Source organism: Homarus americanus, unplaced genomic scaffold, assembly GCF_018991925.1.
Source record: "Homarus americanus isolate GMGI-L3 unplaced genomic scaffold, GMGI_Hamer_2.0 scaffold41027, whole genome shotgun sequence".
Classification (NCBI taxonomy): Eukaryota; Metazoa; Arthropoda; class Malacostraca; order Decapoda; family Nephropidae; genus Homarus; species Homarus americanus.
Window position 1 is genome coordinate 4,804,414 of NW_024745073.1, and position 22,935 is coordinate 4,827,348.

Below are 22,935 nucleotides of genomic sequence, written 5' to 3' on the forward strand. Positions count from 1 at the left end.
ACATGCAGGGTTTCAGTATAGTACTATACAGTAATTGTAAATTTCTATTCCAGTGGTGCACAGCTGTTTAGTAGAATTCCTTGCTGTACTGTATTCCTTAAAATAAAAAATAAATCACCATGCCACAGTAATTATGTTTACATTCATTCTACATTGTCCTGGCAAGTGGATTTGTTGTCTGTGAGTAACAACCAATACAGATATTTCTCGAAACTGTACTGCATATGAAAAGGATTCACTCCTAAAAAAATCTTTTGGATACCAAAATTTTATAAATCGAAAAGGATTTTCCTATTTCAGAAATTCAAAAGGTAAATTTAGGGATGCATTTTGGGCAGATGTACCAACACTTCCCCTAACCTAAAAACAAGTAAATTCTTCTTTAAATACAAAGCTATACATTACTGGTAACTGGATTTTTTTCATCTTAGACACGTAGCATACAGCTGCAGCAGAGATTATGTGAAGTACAAACATTAATATTTTTCTATCCAGCACATTTTCTTTAAGTTATTTATATATTTTATAAATTACTGTATTCAATACAAACCACAGGATATTAAGATACTGTTTATGTACAGTATAGATACAAATATATCCCCAAAACTAAGAGTCATCTTATCTACTGAGTACAAAATGTGAACCTTAAATTCCAGACAAATTCTGAGGCAAAAGACATCAAAGTTGATGAAGACGAAAAATCTTAAGTATAAGTGGTTGCCAATTTGAATCTTGTTTCAGTTTTTACAGTCTATTGATGCCATAGGTTACAAAGTATGTACAGTATATATTCACAGTTTGAACCCATGCTACAACTTTTAACTTGGTGCCACTTTCATATTTCATTCTTTTAGCTTGGGGAGCCTAGCTGTGTGACAGGGTGTGGCAGACTTGGAGGAACCTTTTAAAGAGGTTAAAGGACATCACAGTCACCTTTAACTGGTCTTGAGGAGAGGGAGAGTTCCCTGGGGCCAGACCTGAGTCAGGTAAAGTTTCTGTAAGTGACCTGACTCAAGTTACCTCATGATCAGCTTATATCACTATGCTGCACCCCATGTTATCATCTTGCAGGTTATTTATTACTACTGTATAATAGTGCTTAGGTGGTGAGCCTTGAGTCAGTTAGTGTTCAGTGTTTGAGGGGTTAACTTTTAGTGCAAGTATAGTCCTAAACATGAATCTTTAAGATGAAGAGTTGGGGTTGACTTACGCACCAGGCTGATTTGTATGCTGGCAAATACAGCAATATTTTATAAAATACATTATATATCTAATAAAATGTGCGAGAGGGAAAGATATTAGTGTGTGTATTTTACATAACCTCTGGTGCAGCTGTATGCTCTGTACCAGCATGGGATTTCGTAAACGTGAGAATTGCTTGTGTATCCTATATACCAAGTTGGTCACTGATTTGTCCTTTTCGTAAACAAGAAATTCTGGATAATGTACTGAAAAGTCCATAAACATAGGAATAGCAGTATTATACAGTACTGTACATGATTTTCTTTTGTAAATTCTGCTTACGTAATAACTGTGCACTACTAAAGTGAATCATGATTTATCTCGGCATAGTTTCATGGATAGGGAGAGGGGGGTCAATAGGGGGGAGGGGAGTGACCGTATCCAGAAAATTGGAAAATTCATTAATCCAGCATGTTCTGGGACCCAACATTTTTGGATTTCTGAGGTTATACCATATATAACTTCCAGAGAATAAGGCATACTACAGCCTGTATAACAAATTCAACTTATGTGAAGGAAATAACTATCAATAGTAACCCATAAAAATACTGTGCAGACACACATGAAACAAAAACAATACAAAATAAATAAATACAAATTGTAAAGGTGATGAGAAATATTGTCATTATAGGTGAATGGTAAGGGTGCCCACTGATAATGATTTAATGGGCCCATACTAAACAATACTAAAGACAGTTCAATTTAAAGCTAATTTTGTCTAGATTTAAGCAAGACCTGGTGTACTGTTGACTTATGGCAGCATCACTATGAGAATCAACCCAAAGATTAACCCAACCTCAAATTTTCATATTCCACTGCAGTACCAGTATTTTTCAAGAAGCACGCATAAAATACAAATTCTTAAAATTAAGTTTGGCAATTACTGAGGAAACTTAAATGACAATATTGCTGTCACTAATAAGTTGTTTTAATTAAGCAATCTTTTAAGTTATTTGCTTATAATATTATATGTAAATATTTGCTGAAAAAAATATCATATAACCTATAATTACTATAAATAATAAGCTTTCTACAGAAATAATATAAATGTAGAAACAGAAAGAAATGACAAGAACATAAAATAAAGTTAAAAACAGAAACGGTATAAGCTGCATGCTTAAAACAGGATAAGGAACAAGTGTGAACCTTGGTTCATCATTTGAGGGTTAACATGACCAATCCTTTTGATATAGCTTAAAAAAATCTAATGTTGTCATCACAATGGGTTGCACAGAACCAGAGATAAACAAAAATCTTTGTTTGCTGAAGTTAATAATGGTAAAAAAAATGGAGATGTTTAATATCAACTTTCTCTATCAAAGATAAAAAATATAAAATCCAATCTGCATATCACTGGTCATATCAATAAGTGACATGTCAAAGAAAACCAAAGTTCAACAAAAGGGAAAGGTGAGAAATGGAAGATTGATCCTAAAACCCAAAGTAACTTGTATATTTTAGCATTAAACCTGTAAGATTGAAAATCCAGGCAAACCTCTAGACATCTGAAACTATTGTAGGCCAAATTCATTTAGTAGCTACACTCAACCATCACGACCACGTTCCTGAGAGGGATCTTTTGAAGTAAGTCATCATTTAAGGTAGATGGTAATGAGTTATGTTGTCAAATTAGTTTGTGAGCAATGCATTTTTCAACTGAGGGCTCAGTTATAGATGGCTTTCTCAGGAATAACAATTGATTCCAGCCAATTTCAACATTACCCATTACAAGGAAGGAGGGTAGCAGAGTAATGTACAGTACTTAGTCTGGGCTCAATAAAATGGGATTTCAGTATTAATCCTCACTTAGAAACAACACCCTTCCTAAGCAACTCTCTTATCTGATGCCAGCTAAATAATGGAAAGATGTAGTGGAACTATGTGCATAAATCGCTAAAATTACATGCATCTCACTTTCTAAGTTTTCGGGTAAGGCACAAATAAATGGCCCTTGCAAGTCCACGGTGCAGCATTAGACTGGATATCAGTGTGACCATCGTCTAACTAACCAGAGAACTAGTACGGTAAGAATGGGGCAAGTGAGCCCTGTAGAATTTTCATCAAGCATCTGATGCCCTTGATGCTTGCCATATGTTGTGCTGATCAGTTATGACAATTATTCAGGGAAGCTCCACACTGACTATGAGTAAATTTAGCTAGTACAATGAAGAATAAATTACTAATCCCAAACATTCTTGGAAAAGCTAACACTAATCTAACTAGCAATTCTCAAGATATACTGTAGTCATCTATGCTGAAATAGCTGTCAGATGACAGGCTTAGTGCAGACATGCTGATGTGACATGACTCATTGCACTATATTTTATTTGATGACTGCAGTTTCTATAGACCCCCCATGGGAAGTTATTTATGACAGGTAAACATAAAAATAAATTAGCCCCAGTTACTAATGTCTAGGAATTTGCCTCAGTTTTCAGCATCATAGATTTAATGCTACAATATGCAACTTACCTTGGGAGGTTATTACCCAATAGGTCATGTATGTGAATGTGCTATAGCTGGTGGAAATGACTATGAGGAAGTATCATAGATAGGAAACAGGATTACCCCAAATATATTCTCAAACTGGTAACCTCTACTCTAAAGTCTTAGCTCTATGTGGGGAGAAAATGACTCTTTGTTGACATAAGAGACTTCAAAGCAAAAGGAAGGAAACAGAAAAATGCAATTCCCCTAAGTTCCCATTTAAACCTCAATAGGGACAAAAACCACAATCTATGGATGAAACAATTCTTATACATATGAATTAAAATAAAGGAATATCAATTTCCATCTCAACATAGGAAGAAGGTAGGGAGTCTCACCACAAACCAGAGCCCATATGAAAAGGGTTTCAGTAAAGTAAACCCCATGTAACCTTTAAGAGGGAACAATCCAAGATATCTGAACCTGGATGGAAATAAAGCAAAATCAAGGTTTTAAAACAAACCCAGACTGGAGTGAGTACTGAGCACACAGCTTACACAACCTCCCCTTTACACCAAACAAACAAAACATTAAAGCATAGAGTAACCTCACCAGGCTCACCAGTAATGTAAAGCTCTAATTGACGAAAGAGAAGTTCTCAAAAGGAAGCATTCAAAAATCAAAAACAGCCTCTGGGCTGCTGGGAGTAAAACCCATTACTTGTAATTAATATGAACTGAATTACTACTGCATAGCAGACAGGCATTCAGCAATTGGTTGTTACTGTACACTTGTAAACTTCATAAAAGCAAATAAAATACTCTTATCCTGTAAGTGACACTGAACTGTTCAAGCTAGCCTATAACTCCCAGGAGATTGCAGCTGGGGGTGAAGGTGGCCCTGCGAGCCTGCCCTACTAGGGGCCAAATAAGTTAAATATTGTGCAGATACACAACTTATAATCTCCCAGCCCTCATTCGATATTGCTGTAGCTTTTCTGACCACTTTTTATGGGCCTGGAGATGATTATTCATTAAATTATGCCATTGCTGGCAGACATTATACACTAATTGTTCCAAATCAGGATCATGTGAGAAAAGAGCAATGCAGTTTACAAAATTTGGATACAATATATACCTCAGTCTGTCTTAAGTGTGTCCACCGGAAAACGGTTGGCAAAAAAAGATGAATTAGAACTCCCCCACCTACTTCAAAGGGCAAACAACTGCAGATCTTACCTGCTCTTGCACTGTGGAGAACTTTTGTGTAGCAAGTTGTGTAAACCACCATGCACTGACTTGTGTAGCTGTCTGCCATTTTGACATTTGTGGCAGTGAGATTATCCATTCTCTTTTATGCTTTAGATGAATACAGTAATAAGGTATAATATACAATACAGTACTGTACTGTACTGTAGTTATGAATTTCAGGGTAAGCAAGTGTTTTACCACATTGTAAAAAAAAGTTTGTTGACTTTACAAAACGTACCTCTTTCCTACTTTATCTGCTATGAAAATATATATCGATGAATAAATTAATGATCACGATTATTAAAAAAATATATAAATCACCAAATAAATGGTTTGTTAAAGTATAATTCTGTGGATAATACTTTGTGTAAATTAAAAGGAGTGCCTACAAAATAATTTCCTCCTGTGCACAATGCAGCTTAAAAACTTATAAATTACCTTAAAATGGTCATATACTGTACAGCACTACATATATATATAGCAAGCCACCCTTCACGAAAACCTTTAGTCTTGGCAGAGAAGACCTGATATCAGTAGGTGGAACATTCTATGATCAGTCTACCTCTCTTACTGCAACTGACAAAATGTATGGTATTGGGAAGTTAAAAGTAGAGCATTTAGTATCACAGCCTCCTGTTTCTAGCTGGCTTCATGTAATTGAGCCACCCAGTGAAGGGTGACTGGCAATAAATAAACTATTGATCCTGAAATCCCATTTTAAGTCAGAGCCCATGAGTTACTGTGGATGTCAACTGGAAATAAATAGAGATCAATGACTGAAAAACCATCATCGCTGATCCAAACAGGATGTCAAGGTACACACTAGCTGGTGTGACTTTACATATCAATTCTCCCCTAAGTCTCCCACAAAGAGAAATCTTTGCTTATACCCTCCCTGTCAGGGCAAAAGCTGCAGTAAGGAAAGTAGACTGATCATATGATTAGTCCAAACCACTTATGCCAGGTCTCTTAGATCTAGACCAAAGGTTTAGTGTTGACCTTATTTTCAAGCTTCGTATTTCCATAAATTCTAAAACTTATTTGTGACTATCAGGAATAAATATAATGCACATGACAGAAAAAGTTGACCTATTTTATGGATAAACAATGAAATTTTCTGCTTTTAAAATAAATGTCACTTTGATGCTGCCATTTGTTGCAAGTATATCAGATAGATCTGAAAACTAGAGAAAATGCACTTACAAATTATGAGTTTTGCATCTTCACGTAAAGTGGACAAATTAATCCCAATTTCTAAATCAATTATTTAACATAGTGCCTGCCACTCACCTATTATGCAAATACAGTACTGTACAAAGAAGACAGTCTAGGAGACAAAGCAAATATTTCTTTAGGAAAGTTATGTGAAATAATTGACAACAAGATAAATAAAAACAATGAATAAGAAAATAAAAGTCATTTTCTAGTTTCACCAAAAGGCCTACAAGGACCTTTATTGCTCTGCTTAAATAGTGACCAAAGCAGGAACATGAAATACCTGAGATGAAACACTCAAACAATATGAAATCAATAACCTATTACATACTGTATTGGTGTAGCAGCTCCATCATCAAACTCATGCCCCATGCCGAGTTTCAACACAGGCATTTTCATCAAAAGATATTTAATCAAAATCAAACAAGATTTAATAATATTAACCCAAAAAACAATGCTGACTAATCAGATTTTAGCAACCTCACTACATGTTCATGCACTGGCTCTATCATAAAATCGTGCAAAGCAGTTATCACACAATATTCAACCAAAACTGAACTTGAATTCTAGAATTTATCATATAAGCAATGTCAACCAATCAGAATGTAAAACGACCAGTCATTAAAATTACCATTATGTATTATGAATAAGCTGTTCAAGGTATCATAGCAAATCTAAGTAAATCTTTTAAATGCAACATTAAAACTAAAACTTTGCCAAACTTTATAATTGATACCATTAAACCCAAGTTGGCTACCAGAGCAGCCATGCTGTGAGTGGGAAGTGAGTAAACCAATAAATTAAGTGAGCCACAGGAGGGAAACATGATATTAAAGTTTTATTAACATCTAGCTTAATATGGCTTCAAGAGTGATTGAACTTAAGTAATTTAAGGATGAATTTAACTTATTATGAAGCAAAGGCGACCAAGAAATGGTCAGTGGTTATGTTGTGTGAACTCTCTAAAGAAGACTTTGTCAGGAACACTGATTGAGTGATGGATGATGCAAAACTTGGCAAACTATTTATCTAGAGCTAAAATGATCAAGTGAACAAAGCTCAGCAATGTAATAAAATTCATTATTCTTACTGATGATGGTTTAAATTTGTTAAAAACATTGGACTTATAAAGTCTGTTCCAAAATTATCATTTGCCCAGTAGGCATCTCATTAGTCTAACACAGCCAGTAAGCTGTTCAAGGTACAGTACATACTTAAGTGTATACTGTACAGTATATCAAGCTACACTGAAATCTAGTCTTGTTAAGGCTTCCAAAAATTTTAGAAATTTAGTAAGGAGCCCAGAATATTTAATAATGACTGAATCTCATACACAAAAATCAACTGCTTTCTAATGCTCCATAAATGTTTAAATATTCAGCAAATTAAAGACCAAATTGCCTATTTAATAGGCACTTCTAAACATCTAAGCTAGTGTAAATAACATATCTCATCGACATCCACTGTTTAACCCTTTCACAACTGTAGCAAGATGGTCTTGCAGTAAGACTGATGGATATTTCACCACTGAATTTATAATAATTCGCAATACTCCCATGGCCTCCACTAACCAATTTCACCACTCCTATAGTATTACAATTCAAAATTGGTAGCATTCCAAAAGGAATATATGTCCCATATTCATCTCAATATTTAGTTTCTAATAGGATTGTGGAGGAACAAAATTCTCTCATGATGAAGACACCACCCACCCATACTCACTACCAGCAAGACTGTGAATCCAGATGATCATCAGCTGTCTGTGTATCATCTTCCATCATCCCTACCACCAAGAGAAAAAAGAATCCTCCATATGGTGGTGGTTCATCTGCAGCCACACCACAAAGATGTAGAAATACACCAACAATAAAAATCATTTAAGAGACAAGCTGGAGAAAAGATCACAACCCTCAAATAAAGTAAATAACAGTTCAAACACATTTAACTTGTGTTTTAGAATTCCCTGGATGGATGTTAAATTATGAAATCAGTTTAAAACTCTCTGCATTTCCTTGTTTTAATTTCATAAAATACACTCCAAGGGAATGAATGACTGAGAAAACCCAACCAATCCAAGAGCCTGGATGCCAGTTCTAACCTAAATGTATCAAATCCAAGACAGTTGCAAAAGCAATCATGGAGAACATGGAAAACAAACAAAGTGGGGAATTGAGCAACGTTCACAAGATAAAACACAAACAGCATTTGCAGTCTCCAGAAAATTTTATGTTGAACCATTAATGTTTACAGCCTTTTGGTCAAACCTCACCCTTTTACTGGCCAACAACAGATTCCAAAATTGAGTTGGGAGTTTTTGGTTAAATAAAGCTGCAACATCACTAAGGATGCTGTGAACATACAGTATTTTCTGCTCCATTAATCAAATCAGGGAGTAATCTATCAGCTCAGTGTACATAACAGTCTTATATTCTCTCTTTTTTTCCTATGTGTTATTATAGAGTAATTACTGAAACATGAATATCTATACATTACTGCTTTTACAAGTGATATAAGTGCTGTGAAGTGTTCATTAGTGCATCATGGTATATTTTCTATCTTTAAAATGTCCTGAAATGAAGCATCACAGCTGGGCAGTAGCATCTGGAAGTGTCTCAGTTACTTGTCTTTTTTACTGCAGCATTAATAACCAATATGTACAGGTACAATACTGTTAACTTCCTATAACCTGGACTAATTGGGGTGGAGGCCTGTCTGGTTTGGCCGAAATTCCAGATTGGGCGGGGGTCTGCATTGTCTATTTTTCAAGGGGGAAAATTCCAGAGGATAGGCGATTTCCAACTTAAGCGACCTAAGAACACCGAACTTACTGTAATTTTTACCTAGACTTAACACCCTAACGGTTCTTATATGCCATATGAACCTTTTTGTAGCCACTTAAGGCTTTAACATCTGTGGAAAAAATTTATTTTCTCCTCTGATTCTCATAAGCTCTCAGGAGCTTGGTGTTGACTCTCAGTATACAGCTGCATTCAGTGAGTCACCCATCAGCTGGTGTTGCTGGGCGCCCTCATATGTTTGGCAGCTGCGTGTGCTGGATCAGCCGTCACACTCAACTCCATTCAAGCCTTGTGCCCCAAAAATACCTTCATTTGATGGCCCTATCCTATAGATTTTTTAATAGACCTGTATACTGTACAGGTATATTTAAATAAATGGTGTTTCTAACTAAATTAGAACTGATTTTATAATCTCTGATATATACATTTCTTACGCTTTTTTATTAAAGAATTGACTTCCTTTCTTTATATATTGTGTATAAATATTTTTGTTTATGAATCTTTTTTTAAACAGTCTTGTAAAAAAATTATTCAGGATCATTATGGTATCAATTCATTTTTTTAACACAATTAGAACAGATGCCATGGATAAATATTTATAAACGTTTCGCTAGCCATAAATATTTTCACTGATATAATGGGAGAATACTAAAAGAATCATACAAATTAGAAAAGTGTTTCTTCTGGCACTGTATACATTATTACTGCACTATAATATGTCTGTTGATGAAAAAATAGAAACACATAGTACATGTTAATAATAAAGTAATGTACTTATCAATTATTAACTTATCATGAGGCAGCTGAGTCTTGAGATGATGAGGCGGTTGAGGCTGGAGGTGACTGTACGATGCTCACAATGTACGCCACCAAAGGTGGAGCAGAGGTTATGTTTTCACTGCTAATTTCATTTACTGTAAGTTCTGTACACTATTCATATTTCTTAAGACACTTTTAAAGCTTCCTCAGAGGTAGCTGATGAGTTACCATCCTGTGCCACCATAGTGGAAGTCCCCGCCTAAACGACCCACCCCCACCCCCCTTACTAACTGGATTTTGGTTGAGTTTTTCTGGGTTAGAGATACCTGTATCTGCTGCTGAACCCCAGCCCCATTTGCAAGGGATCCAGATTAAGCGAGTCCAGATTAGAGGGAGTTTCCTGTACTGTAATTTACAAATATATTAACTCTAACTAAACTCTTGTAAAGGATGTACAGGTATCCCTTGATAAACGAATGGTTAGGTTTATAAACGTTCTTAAGTGAATTTTTGCATCTCAAATACAAAAACAAATGGGAAAAATAAGGTTTGTTTGTCCAATGACAAAAATATCCCAATATCCAGACTTGTAAATTTTAAGTCACTTGCCCAGGACAAATAAGTGTTCCACATAATGTGCACAGCCTGCTTTACAGAGTTAAAAATCTAGCTTATCAGGAGTCGGAATGCCTAATTGGTATATATGAACTACTTGATACATCCAACTGAATGCAAATACTGTACCAAATTTGGGGGAAATTTATGACTTAATTAGGCTTCCATAGCATTCAGATAGTTTTCAAATTAGGAGCTAGAATACATAATCAGAGAACACTAATCTCTCTCATTATGTAATAAGATGTTCACAGCATCTAAGCAAGTGCAAAAACATAATTTCAGTATAACTCAATGAAATATCTTCGAGTTGTAGCATGACAAGAAAAGTATATCAGAACTTTAATCTCAGCACTCAAAATATCCAAGCTGGCTGTTGTAGTGGCAATATTGAATATAAAATCTAAACTAAAAGAATGAACTACGATCGTGAACTCTCATTTTATGCCTTGGGAGGGATAATGATGTGACCCATGAGACTGTCATTCACTCCAATGCATGATGCCCATGTTACCATGAAACTTTTTGTGTGTGTGTGTGTGTGTGTGTGTGTGTGTGTGTGTGTGTGTGTGTGTAATGATGATAGTATCAGTCAACTGAACCAATGCAGGTTGAATAAATTTAACTGAAGTTGATGCAGTCAATTCATTCTTTGCTCCTGGCAAAGGTTCTTATAAGGGAGGTGGGAAGGTCCAGGTCAAGTCTTCATCCCTCCCCAAGTATAAATTGGGATATTTTTTTAAACTCAGTCCATTCTTTAAGGGTGGTTTGGGATTTAAGACAAGACCTAAGACTGCCAATACAGCACAAAGGGTGATAGGAAGGATCATGTACCAAGAAACGTGCCTTAGATACTCCAAACGCCCACAAATCATTAAACGTTCTCATCAACTCCAGTATATCTCCTAATAAAGATTTATGCAGGAAACTACATGTCACTTTTTCATTAATTATGTACCATGGAGAAGATTCAATGCAACTCATCAATAACTGGTAACACTGAACCATCATGATTACTTAATTGATTCTGAAATCTATTTTTACTTCTGAATTATAATCTATTATTATTTTTTTTAATTCTTAACATCCTTTTTCCACTATGCTGAGAGTAGTCGGCATCAGAGCAAAAACTTGCTCTCTCTCTCTTCACTCACCTTAAACCAATTCACTCATTATGCACTTCCATCAATCACACAACCTTTTGTTTCCTAGACATCCATCCTCCTCAATTTAAGCAATACTGTACGTACGTCCATCTTCGTCTTCCCCTCTACCTCTAATATACCGTAAAAGACACTTTTTACCTATAGGTACAGTATTTCACTTTCAATATTCTCAATGTGTCCATACCACATTTTGACAATCCCCAATTAGATCTCTGTCCAAACAATAACTATGATTTTTATCTAAGAATTGAATACATATATACAACTGGATCCTAGAGTACAGTAGTATACCTAAATATGTAGCTGGGGTTAAAACTATATAAGTAAATTATCACATAAGACCTTTTGTAACCCAGTTCAATACTGGTAGAAGCTTCTGGAGTCTTTAATGCTTAGCAAATAAAACAACACTGAACCTATGTACAATCACATAATTATGATGTGATTACTAAATGCTGTAATGATAATGATTGAGTGCAGGTTTGATGAATATTGAAGTATGCTGATTTTATCATTCTCCACCAATGTAGAAATGTCAGAAGCATGGAGCATCCAACACTTCTGAAAGACCCTTCCCCACTTAATTTCTCATTATAATATTGATTAGCTATGGAAATTTTTCTCCACAAAGTAAATGTTCAGCAAATATTAACAGACTACATATTATTTGGGGTAAAGTTCCCAAGTGAGGCCTTGATGTAGACAAATTATCTACAGTGGTCCCTCGGTTAACGAGCGCCTCGGTTAATGAGATTTCGGTTAACGAGTTACCTTCCATAAGATTTTTAACTTCGGTTAACGAGCAACTCCTCGATTAACGAGTTTCTTACGAGCCAACCTCCACATGTTTTAGCTTGCATTTGGAGGTCCACCAGCTGTAGTATTAGTCCGCCAATACAGTAATCGGTTCTAGGGCTTAAATTCCTTACCCTTTTAGTAAATATCAAGAAGTTTATACTATTCAATCATTTTAAAAGTTTAATATTAAATTTTTTAGTAATTTTAACAATTTTTTAACATAGTTTGTGGCACGCCATCCAACCTGCCAACACAGCATACAGGCGTCAGTCTTGCTTGAGACTCTCTTCAACTAAACGCTTTTTTTCTGTGTTTGCAAGCAAATTATTGGTCATTTTGAAATTTATTTTACATATTGACAATATATAATGCAGTGCAGTGTTGATTTAAAGAAAATAATCTTGAATTACACCAAGAGAACTAAAATTTTATGGGTGAAATGGCACCATGGGGTGACTTCTCTTCTACCCCAATGCCTTCTCTTCTCCCTTCTCCTCCACCCCCATTCTAATTCCCATCATCATCATCATCATCCAGGAGCCTTCTACATACACACCTCAAAGTAAGTGTACTTTTCTACCTTTTTTGTTGAATTTAGGCAATTTTCGGTGAGCTGGAACCAATTATCCAAAAACCCTTTGAAACAATGGTTTCGGTTAACGAGTTTTTCGGTTAACGAGCAACCTTCTAGAACGGATTGTGCTCGTTAACCGAGGGACCACTGTACTCATTCATCAAAATTCATGTCAACAATAAAACCGTGGATTTAAAATGGTCACAAGGACAATAAACCCTAGGCCACATATCTGAACATCAAGCAAATACTAAAAAACAAATCACATCCTAACTATATTGTTAGGCAACTATTCTGCAGCTGGGTCAATTGGGAGTGCCCCACTCAGTGGTGGGAAGCAAGAGCTGTATCTACACAGCTGATGCATTTCAACAGCTAATGTCTTAAGTCTACGAATTGTACAATTTATCATAAACTGCCTAACAATATTGGCAGCTGGCCTCAAAGGGAAGGATTATTAATCAGGCAAATATCCCAAAAGAAAAAACATATACCAGTTTTAATATGGCCAATTAAAATCATTACTTGTCAGCCAACTGCACACTGGGCCAAGGAATCCAAAAAAATCTTTAATTGCCGTTTGATATTGGTGAAGATTTCCTTACGTTGTGAAAGTATCGAGGTATATTACGCTGAATTAATTAATAAGGTTTAATATTACATGAGAAATGTTCCTTTAAAAGTTTCCCCTATCCAGAAGAAAACAAACAAGTTTGATGGTTGGATAGAATACAGACAAGACTAACCCTAACCTTCATGGTACTAGCATGGCATAGGGCCTTAGTGTTATAGAACATATGGTTACACACCTGTTGAAGGGCACAACTCAGCCATATGGTGCAAGTTCAAACTAATAGTTAAAGTACTTGCCCATCTAATTTAATATACAAAGTCAAGTTTTTAGCAAGTTGAAGTCTACCAAAAACCAATTAAGATAATGTTGTTCTTATTAAAAAATATCCAAACCCATTCAAACAAACAAGGAATCCCCTAAAAGGTTTTCCTACACTTCACTGAGACTCATAGAAAAGTATGCAACAATCACCATAGAGTGAATACCATATCCATGCATGTCACTCCAAAGAAAATTGGTACCGTACTATACTGTACATCCCAACTAACATTAAAAAAAGAGCACTTCAACCCTTAACTTCAGTACAGTATCTTTTTTTTAAATCTATCCTCCAAGGATAGCCATAGCAACATATGCCATAAAATTGGGCCTTTCCTTTGACACAGTGTGGATGTACACCCAACATCTCAAACTGCCATCAGATGAATAGTCAACTGGATTATTAACAACCCTGAAGCAACTTTTTCAACCCAAAACAAATGTCTAGATTTGTTATGATACAATTAATGTATAGAACTGTGTGGCATAAATATAATACTCCCCTAAGTGCTGTAATTTACAAAGGTAATGAATGCACTTAGCTCAGATTATAGCCACGGAGCAGTGAGGCTGATGTCTGTCTTCAACCAGAGAGTTGGCTGGACTGATAAATGTTGCTGCAAATCCAAGACAGCCAATGGTAACAATGAAGAAGTTGTGTATGTCTATATGTCTGCCCTTATTTCTTCATTAAATTAACCTTTGTTTTCTTGATCTCCCTTCTACAGCAATGGTTGCAATGGGAAAGGATCATATATTATTTAATTAGCACTGTGCCAGCCATAAATGATGCCAATTCACCTGGGTTATAACCCAGTCAACTTGGGGTATAGAATACATGAGTCTCCCTGGAGCCAATGTCAGGCTATAAATATACCCAGGAGTTTCTGAGAAAATGAGAAACACAACTGCATGCACAGATGGAAGACCATGATTATAGCTTGTGCTGATTCTTGACCAGCTGAGCTAAAGATAATGAAGAAAGGGATGGTCAGTCAGAGATGAACAAAATGTGATTTTTTAACCCACAAAAATATAAATGAGCACTACTATTTTCTCAATGATGCTTACTCTTTGTCGGTATACACATTATAGTCCTATCCAATAATCTCTATCAACCTTTTGCTTAATCTTTTTGTCTTTCTGCTCCTGCCTCCTGATTATTCTTCCTTTATATACTTTAGTCACATTATCCTTTGTTTATATTCTATTTCTAAACTGCTTCATTCATTATACTATAATTGGAAGAGAATTAAATAGCTTTCAAGTAGAGAACTAATGTTAATACACATTCAACACTGGAGTGAGACTATGAATCAACGACAACGATATTACGTATTTATGGAGTATTTTTCATGTGCTTTCCTGCCCTAAGAATTGTAAACTACATATCACATGAAAAGACAGATGTTGATTATGTGCTGAGAAAAACTATCTTAATAAGGGGTATGATAACTGCTAATACCACACTTGATACAAAACCAATCTATGGCAAAGTTTAGATATGTAGGGAAAACAATTACTGGGGAGCCACACAAACTCACTGCTGGTACTGGTTTTAATGCAGAGGTATAAGATGGCTGGTATGCTAAAATTACCTGCAATATCACCAGCAGTGTAGTTGTATTCAATTACTTCTTGGTCATTACCAGTTTTGTGTTGAGGATGTGTGACAACTGCCTGGAGTGCTTGACGCACTAGGTCTCTGTGAGGCCCAACTGTCTGTTGGGATCCATCACCTCCCTGCCCAGTAGACATTTTCAATTGTTCCAAATGCTCATTTCTCTTTTTCTTAACCTCTGCCTGAGATACTGCACAAGCAGATGACACAGTAGGAGTCGCAACACAGTCGGTTGGTAGTAAGGAACTCTGTGACACTGTTGTATTAACAGCTGGGCTCATACCACCTGGTAAAGATACAGACGCTGCCAAAGACACACCTGGCATGGTCGTCAGGTTAGTAGCGGAGTTTTGTGCCGACATGGTGGACTGTGCATGTACTAGGGAAGTGGTCTGAGAGATGGAGTGGGGTGTTGAAACTCCAACTTCTCCCCCAAAAGAAGAGACCAATACAGCAGACGGACCCTGGAGGTTTATGAGTGAATCTGGAACACGGTAATATGGGGATAATCTGTCAGCCTGGTATGCTGACATGAGTGTCCCAACTGGACTATTGTTCACACCTTGACTCACAACTGTTTGAATGTGAGGCAAGGGTTTGTAGTGAGATGAGGTATGGGGTGTCAACTCCATGGGAATTGCCTTTTCTGCTCCAGCTGTAGAGTGAGCAGATAAATCTTGTGGGGTATTTTTGGAGAAGTGGGAGTGGCTGGAGTGGCCATGACGAGACAACAGAAAAGGTGCATCATGTATGCCCACTCTGTAAGTAGGGATGTGAGCACTCAACCCACTCTTATGTGTAGTAGACAGGTGTGCAAAGTCCTGGGGTCCTGACCCAGGAACTGCCACAGAGGGTAGAGGGGGTAGAGGGGGCAGAGTAGATGCAATGGTTGTAGGTGCCGCAAAAGACTTGTGAGCTGCTATATGTGGAGAAATGTGTTGTGTTTCTTTACTGGTCTCAGCTCCGGTATACATTTTCAGAGGGAAATCACAGTCATCTCTCCTGAAAGTGAAAAATTAATTACTGTATATTAATTTCATCAGAAAGTGTTTGAATAAAAATCAATAAAAAAAATTTCCATACATAGAAAGTACCATAAATTCTCTTTCATTACTTGCAGCAAAATTCAGTAAGTGTCATACCATTACAATAATACTTTAAAATGAATAATACTTTTGTAGACAAACTATAAAAAAATTTAAAATATTAGTACCTGGTGATACAGTCGGCCCTTCAAATTCGCAGGGGTTAGGTTCTGAAAATGGCTGCGAATCGCCAAATCCGTGAATAACATTTGCTGACCAGGTGGGGGTACATTTTTACTTGTGTACAAAGATATGTACATTCCCTTATGTGTTTGCCCTTCGGACAATTATTTCTTTTACCTGTATTGTATATACTGTATCTATGTGTGTATGTGTGTGTGTGTGTGTGTGTGTGTGTGTGTGTGTGTGTGTGTGTAGACACACACAAACACACACACAAAATCCTCTCACAAATAATCAGAAACAAATGTAGTACAGTGGTCCCTTGGTTAACGAGCACAATTCGTTCTAGAAGGCTGCTCATTAAACGAAAAACACGTCAACCGAAACCATTGTTTCAATGGGTTTTTGGGTAATTGGTTCCAGCTCACCGAAAATTGCCTAAATTCAACAAAAAAGGTAGAAAAGTACACATACTTTGAGGTGTGTATGATGAAGACTCCTGGATGATGATGAAGATGGGAATTAGAATGGAGGTGGAAGAGAAGGGAGAAGAGAAGGCATTGGGGTGGAAGAGAAGTCACCCCATGGTGCCATTTCACCCATAAAATTTTAGTTCACTTGGTGTAATTCAAGATTATTTTCTTTAAATCAACACAAACATATTTCAAAATGACCAATAATTTGACTGGAAACACAGAAAAAAAGCGTTTATGTTGAAGAGTCTCAAACAGGATGTTCCTTCCTCTGAACCGATAAGCAAACTGACGCCAAGCTTGGTGTGTTCAGTGGCTGTTTAGCGCGCAAAAAACTAGTTTCCTGTACTTCAATTATGTTACAATAATTGTTAAAATGACTAACAAATTTAATATAAAACTTTTAAAATTATTGAATAGCACAACCTTCTTGATATTTACTAAAATGGTTAGGAATTTAAGCCCTAAAACCAATTACTGTATTGGCGGACTAATACTACAGCTGGTGAGCAGCCAAATGCAGGCGAAAACATGTTGGGAAAAATTCGTAAGGAATTCGTTAACCGAAATTTTTTCGTTAACCGAAGTGAAGAATCTTATGGAAGGTAATTCGTTAACCGAAATTTCGTTAACCGAGGCGTTCATTAACCGAGGGATCACTGTATTAAAAATTTTGAGTCTACCCTCAAGTCTACTACATGCTTTGTTATTAATAAAGAACGGAGTAGACATGGGGGTAGACTCAACATTTTTAATAGTACATTTGTTTCTGATTATTTGTTAGATGATTTTCCCATTATTATTTATTTGTAAGTGTTTTGTGTGTGTATGTGTGCCCACACACACACACACACACACATATATATGTACAATACAATACAGGTAAAGGAAATTATTGTCTCTAGAATGAATGGTGCCCTGTCCCAGCTGCGAAAATGCCGGTAACTTAAAAAACTACCCGCAGACATTTATGGGTACATCCAGGGTGTCATCCGCGAATAACAGAGGACAGCGAAATAAAAATTTGCAAATTATCCGGGCGTACTGTACTGTCAGTAATACTATACTGTACATACAGGTATCCCTCACTATTCGAATGGGTTAGGTTCTTTGAAAACCATTTATTAAGTGAATAATCATATACAGGTAGTAGGTAGATAGGCAGCTACCAAACAGGGAGGTACTACCGCCTGTGAAGATATTGGAAGCATAATGTATTGTCTAATGGTAGACCCTGCTGCCATATGACATCACGAAAATTGTGACCAAGTCCCAGGTTACTGATCTGTCTTTCTGCCTCATTTACACACAATTGCAGGGTCTCAATTGTTTCTCTTACTTGGACAACACAACATATATAATGCATATAATTTCTCAGTCTTGATTTAATTTTTCGATTTTGTATTTATTTATGGTTATTATTTTTTTTTTTTTTCCTATTAATTTGCTATTAATTTTATTAATTGTTGTAATAATAAAAATAAAAAAATAGATATATTATTATTATATTATTATTATAATTATTATTTATTATTATATTTTTGCCCCCCCCCCGATGTGGGTCATTACCTGTGCCCAGGTGGGCTAATCGCCGTAAAAAAAAATACTGAATAACATAACATCGGGAAAACTAGGGTTCAGTTACCCAATGACAAGAAAACCCCAATACAGTACAGGTACTTGTATTATATTTAAAAAAAAAATTAAATTGGTTCACAAACAAACAAATATACTTTCCTAACTACAGTACTATAAATTAATACCTAACCACTGTAATTTAATACAGTACCTTACCGGTACTGTATTTCTGTATCCTATTACCGTATTTTATGGCATATAAGGCGCACTTTTTGTCTGAAAAATGGCTAAAAATCAGCCTGCATCCTATATTTAAAGTTGCGGTCTCCCATAAGCTAATGAATTCCCCAGTTGCTGTCTCCAGTAGGCTAAATCCTACCTAACCCAACTCCAGAATTATAAATATATTATTACTTACTAAAACACATTATTATTATTTTTAATTCATTAAGAAAATAATTTTTGTAAACATGAAAACTTGATTTATAACTACAGTACTGTACTGTACTGATGATGATAACCTGAGACGATTAACTTCCGTAAGGCAGACATGCAAGATTATTCTCTCCCCTTCCTACTCCACATATCAAGAAGCGCCATCCTAGACACCGGCTCCAACTACCACCCGAGATCCCTTGTCCGCGAATTGCTGTTCAACACCACAACCACATGCAGCCCATATGAGCATGTACTGATCGCTATAAGAACAGCCCAGTCCCAACCATTGTAAAAATTATCAATAATTTGTAATCAACCAGCGTATTCACTCCCAGTCAATATTACCTTTTTGTACTGTCACTATGTTGAAATGCCCTGTAGTATGAAGTTCTCACCACCTAGTTATTATACTTGTACAGTATATTATTTGACAACCAAGAGACTTATTCCCCAATTGGGCAACTGTATATTTTCAGCCTTCCGGCTGCCATGCTCTTTCAATAAACAGTTAATTACAGTGATCCCTCAGTTAACAAGCGCCTCGGTTAACGAGAATTCGGTTAACGATTTACCTTCCATTAAATTCTTAACTTCGGTTAACGAGCAATCTCTCGATTAACGGGTTTTTACGAGCCGACCTCAACATGTTTTCGCTTGCATTTGGCGGTCCACCAGCTGTAGTATTAGTCCGCCAATACAGTAATCGGTTTTAGAGCTTAAATTCCTTACTATTTTAGTAAATATCAAGAAGTTTATACTATTCAATAATTTTAAAAGTTTAAAATGAACTTTTTTAGTCATTTTAACAATGATTGAACATAATTGAAGGTAAAGAAACTAGTTTCTGGCGTGCCATCCAGCCTGTTAACACACCAAACAGGCGTTAAGTCTCTCTCTCTTTTCAGTGGAGGTAACATCTTGCTTGAGACTCTCTTCAACTAAATGCTTTTTTTCTGTGTTTCCAAGCAAATTATTGGTAATTTTGAAATTTATTTTACATATTGACAATATATAATGCAGTGCAGTGTTGATTTAAAGAAAATAATCTTGAATTACACCAAGAGAACTAAAATTTTATGGGTGAAATTGCTCCATGGGGTGACTTCCCTTCCACCCCAATGCCTTCTCTTCTCCCTTCTCCTCCACCCCCATTCTAATTCCCACCATCATCATCATCATCATCCAGGAGCCTTCTACATACACACTTCAAAGTAAGTGTACTTTTCTACCTTTTTTATTGAATTTAGGCAATTTTCGGTGAGCTGGAACCAATTACCCAAAAACCCTTTGAAACAATGGTTTCGGTTAACGAGTTTTTTGGTTAACGAGCAACCTGCTGGAGCGGATTATTATTGTTACACCCAACTCTTCAGAAGCAGCTAAGCAGTAACCATTTCTGAGCTCTTACAAGTATTACAATCGATTAATACCATACTTGCAACATTTATTTTTAAATCTACAAATACTGTACCTGATACAAATGAAAATTTACAGATAACTTTCTTTTTACATTTGCATCTGTTAACATCGCTGGCGGCATTGTAGCCAGTTTAGACTCGTCACTGTAATCACCAGGCTACTAGGCCAAGTTGTGAGGTGTTACGGTTGTTTTTCAATTCGTATTTTCCAGTCTATGTAACTTTCTTCATTTATTTCTACTCAGTTACATGCACACATCACCCTACATACATATTGTGAAAAAAGTAAAAGCCATAATTGTCCTAAGGGCAAACACATAAAGGGAATATACATTTCTTTGCACACGAGTTAGCTGGCTCAGTGGGGGAGTGGGAGGAGGGCGCGGCATGTGGGGGGGAGGGGGGAGTGTTGCTTGGGAATCGGCAGAGGTAGAATCCCTGCTGGTCTCCGTTGCTATGGTAAAGCAGGGAGTACAGTACTGTATATGCAAATGGCGATTGTGATAAACTTTCATTTGGCTTTTATTTACCTTGTTTGGCAATACAGTATTTTTTGCTGTAACTTATATATTGGTATTATTTTTATTTATTCCTCACATTTAATGGTACTGTATATATTATTTTAAGAAAACTATGACTACAGGATGAATATACACACAAAAGTTCTTTTCCTAAAAACTCCATGCCAAAATGGTGGGTGAGCATCTTACATGGCTGAGCGTCTTATGTGGCAGTGGATCTTATATGCTGTAAAATACAGAACTAGGTGGTCCAGTTACGAACAGGTCCCGTTCCCGAGAACGTTCTAAGTCGGAAGTGTATGTAAGACGGAACACATGCTATGTGCATACCGTATTTACAGAACAATGTTTAAAACCCCACTATATCATAGCCTAAGTCCTAATATATATTTATCTAAAATCACTTAATTTAAGATAAAAGAAGAAATAAAATGACAAAAAAAGTAAAAGAAAGTAAAAAATAAGTCATCAGGTAAATAAAATACTGTGCTGTAAATTTCAAGTTTAACCCCATTCTTTAGCCTGGGACCCCCTGTACTGTACTATACAATGCTGTAATTTAGTACTTAACACATTAAAAAAAATATAACATTTAAATTTGGTAGATTATCTTAAGGGACTATCATTCGTATAAGCAAGAATAGCTTTCATACACAGTAGTTAGAAAGAGTGTAAGAATAGAATATTTGTATAAGCGAATGTTCATAGAGAAAACATTTGTATAGCGAGGGTACCTGTATTTTGGTTTACAAATTACCTAATACTTAAAGCATTTGCTAAACAATTTTATTAAAATCCTACCTAAGTGAATCACTTTGGCACATGATCATTAATTCCAAAACACATATGACTGATGTTGCACAAGAAATCAACACAATGTTAACAAACCAGTATATATACAGTATAGCATATTCTACTATATTTCATTTAATGTGTATATTTCTTGTACCTTAACAAAGTGCCTTTAAAGCTCATAGTTACACAGTGCAGTATGATGGAGAATAGTCTTTTCCCAGAACAATTCATTCTACAGTGGTCCCTCGGTTAACGAGCACAATTCGATCCAGCAGGTTGCTCGTTAACCAAAAAACTCGTTAACCGAAACCATTGTTTCAATGGGTTTTTGGGTGATTGGTTCCAGCTCACCGAAAATTGCCTAAATTCAACAAAAAAAGGTAGAATAGTACACTTACTTTGAGGTGTGTATGTAGAAGGCTCCTGGATGATGATGATGATGATGATGATGATGATGATGATGATGATGATGATGGGAATTAGAATGGGGGTGAGGGAGAAGGAAGAAGAGAAGGCAATGGGGTGGAAGAGAAGTCACCCTATGGCACCATTTCACCCATAAAATTTTAGTTCTTTTGGTGTATTTCAAGATTATTTTCTTTAAGTCAACACTGCACTGCATTATATATTGTCAATATGTAAAATATATTTCAAAATGACCAATAATTTGCTTGGAAACACAGAAAAAAAGCGTTTAGTTGAAGAGAGTCTCAAGCAAGATGTTACCTCCACTGAAAACAGAGAGAGACTAACGCCTATCTGGTGTGTTAACAGGCTGGATGGCACGCCAGAAACTAGTTTCTTTACCTTCAATTATGTTCAATAATTGTTAAAATGACTAAAAAAGTTAATATTAAACTTTTAAAATTATTGAATAGTATAAACTTCTTGATATTTACTAAAATAGTAAGGAATTTAAGCCCTAAAACCGATTACTGTATTGACGGACTAATACTACAGCTGGTGGACCGCCAAATGCAAGCGAAAACATGTTGAAGTCGGCTCGTAAAAAACTCGTTAATCGAGGGATTGCTCGTTAACCCAAGTTAAGAATCTTATGGAAGGTAAATCGTTAACCGAAATCTCGTTAACCGAGGCGCTCGTTAACCGAGGGACCACTGTAATTGCCTTTGTCATACCTTCAAAG

General features: G+C 36.1%; 1 protein-coding gene across 10 annotated transcripts in view; it reads right to left on the reverse strand.

The window, feature by feature from the left end:
* LOC121878482 (mastermind-like domain-containing protein 1) overlaps positions 1-22,935 on the reverse strand; it is a 51,603-nt gene that overhangs the window by 16,090 nt on the left and 12,578 nt on the right. For 9 of the 10 annotated variants that reach the window (XM_042384733.1, XM_042384740.1, XM_042384736.1 and 6 more), the window contains one exon: positions 15,335-16,359. In XM_042384733.1, coding sequence (XP_042240667.1) covers positions 15,335-16,359 — 1,025 coding nt within the window. The remainder of the gene's footprint in view (positions 1-15,334; positions 16,360-22,935) is intronic. The other variant, XM_042384741.1, reaches the window with a different exon arrangement.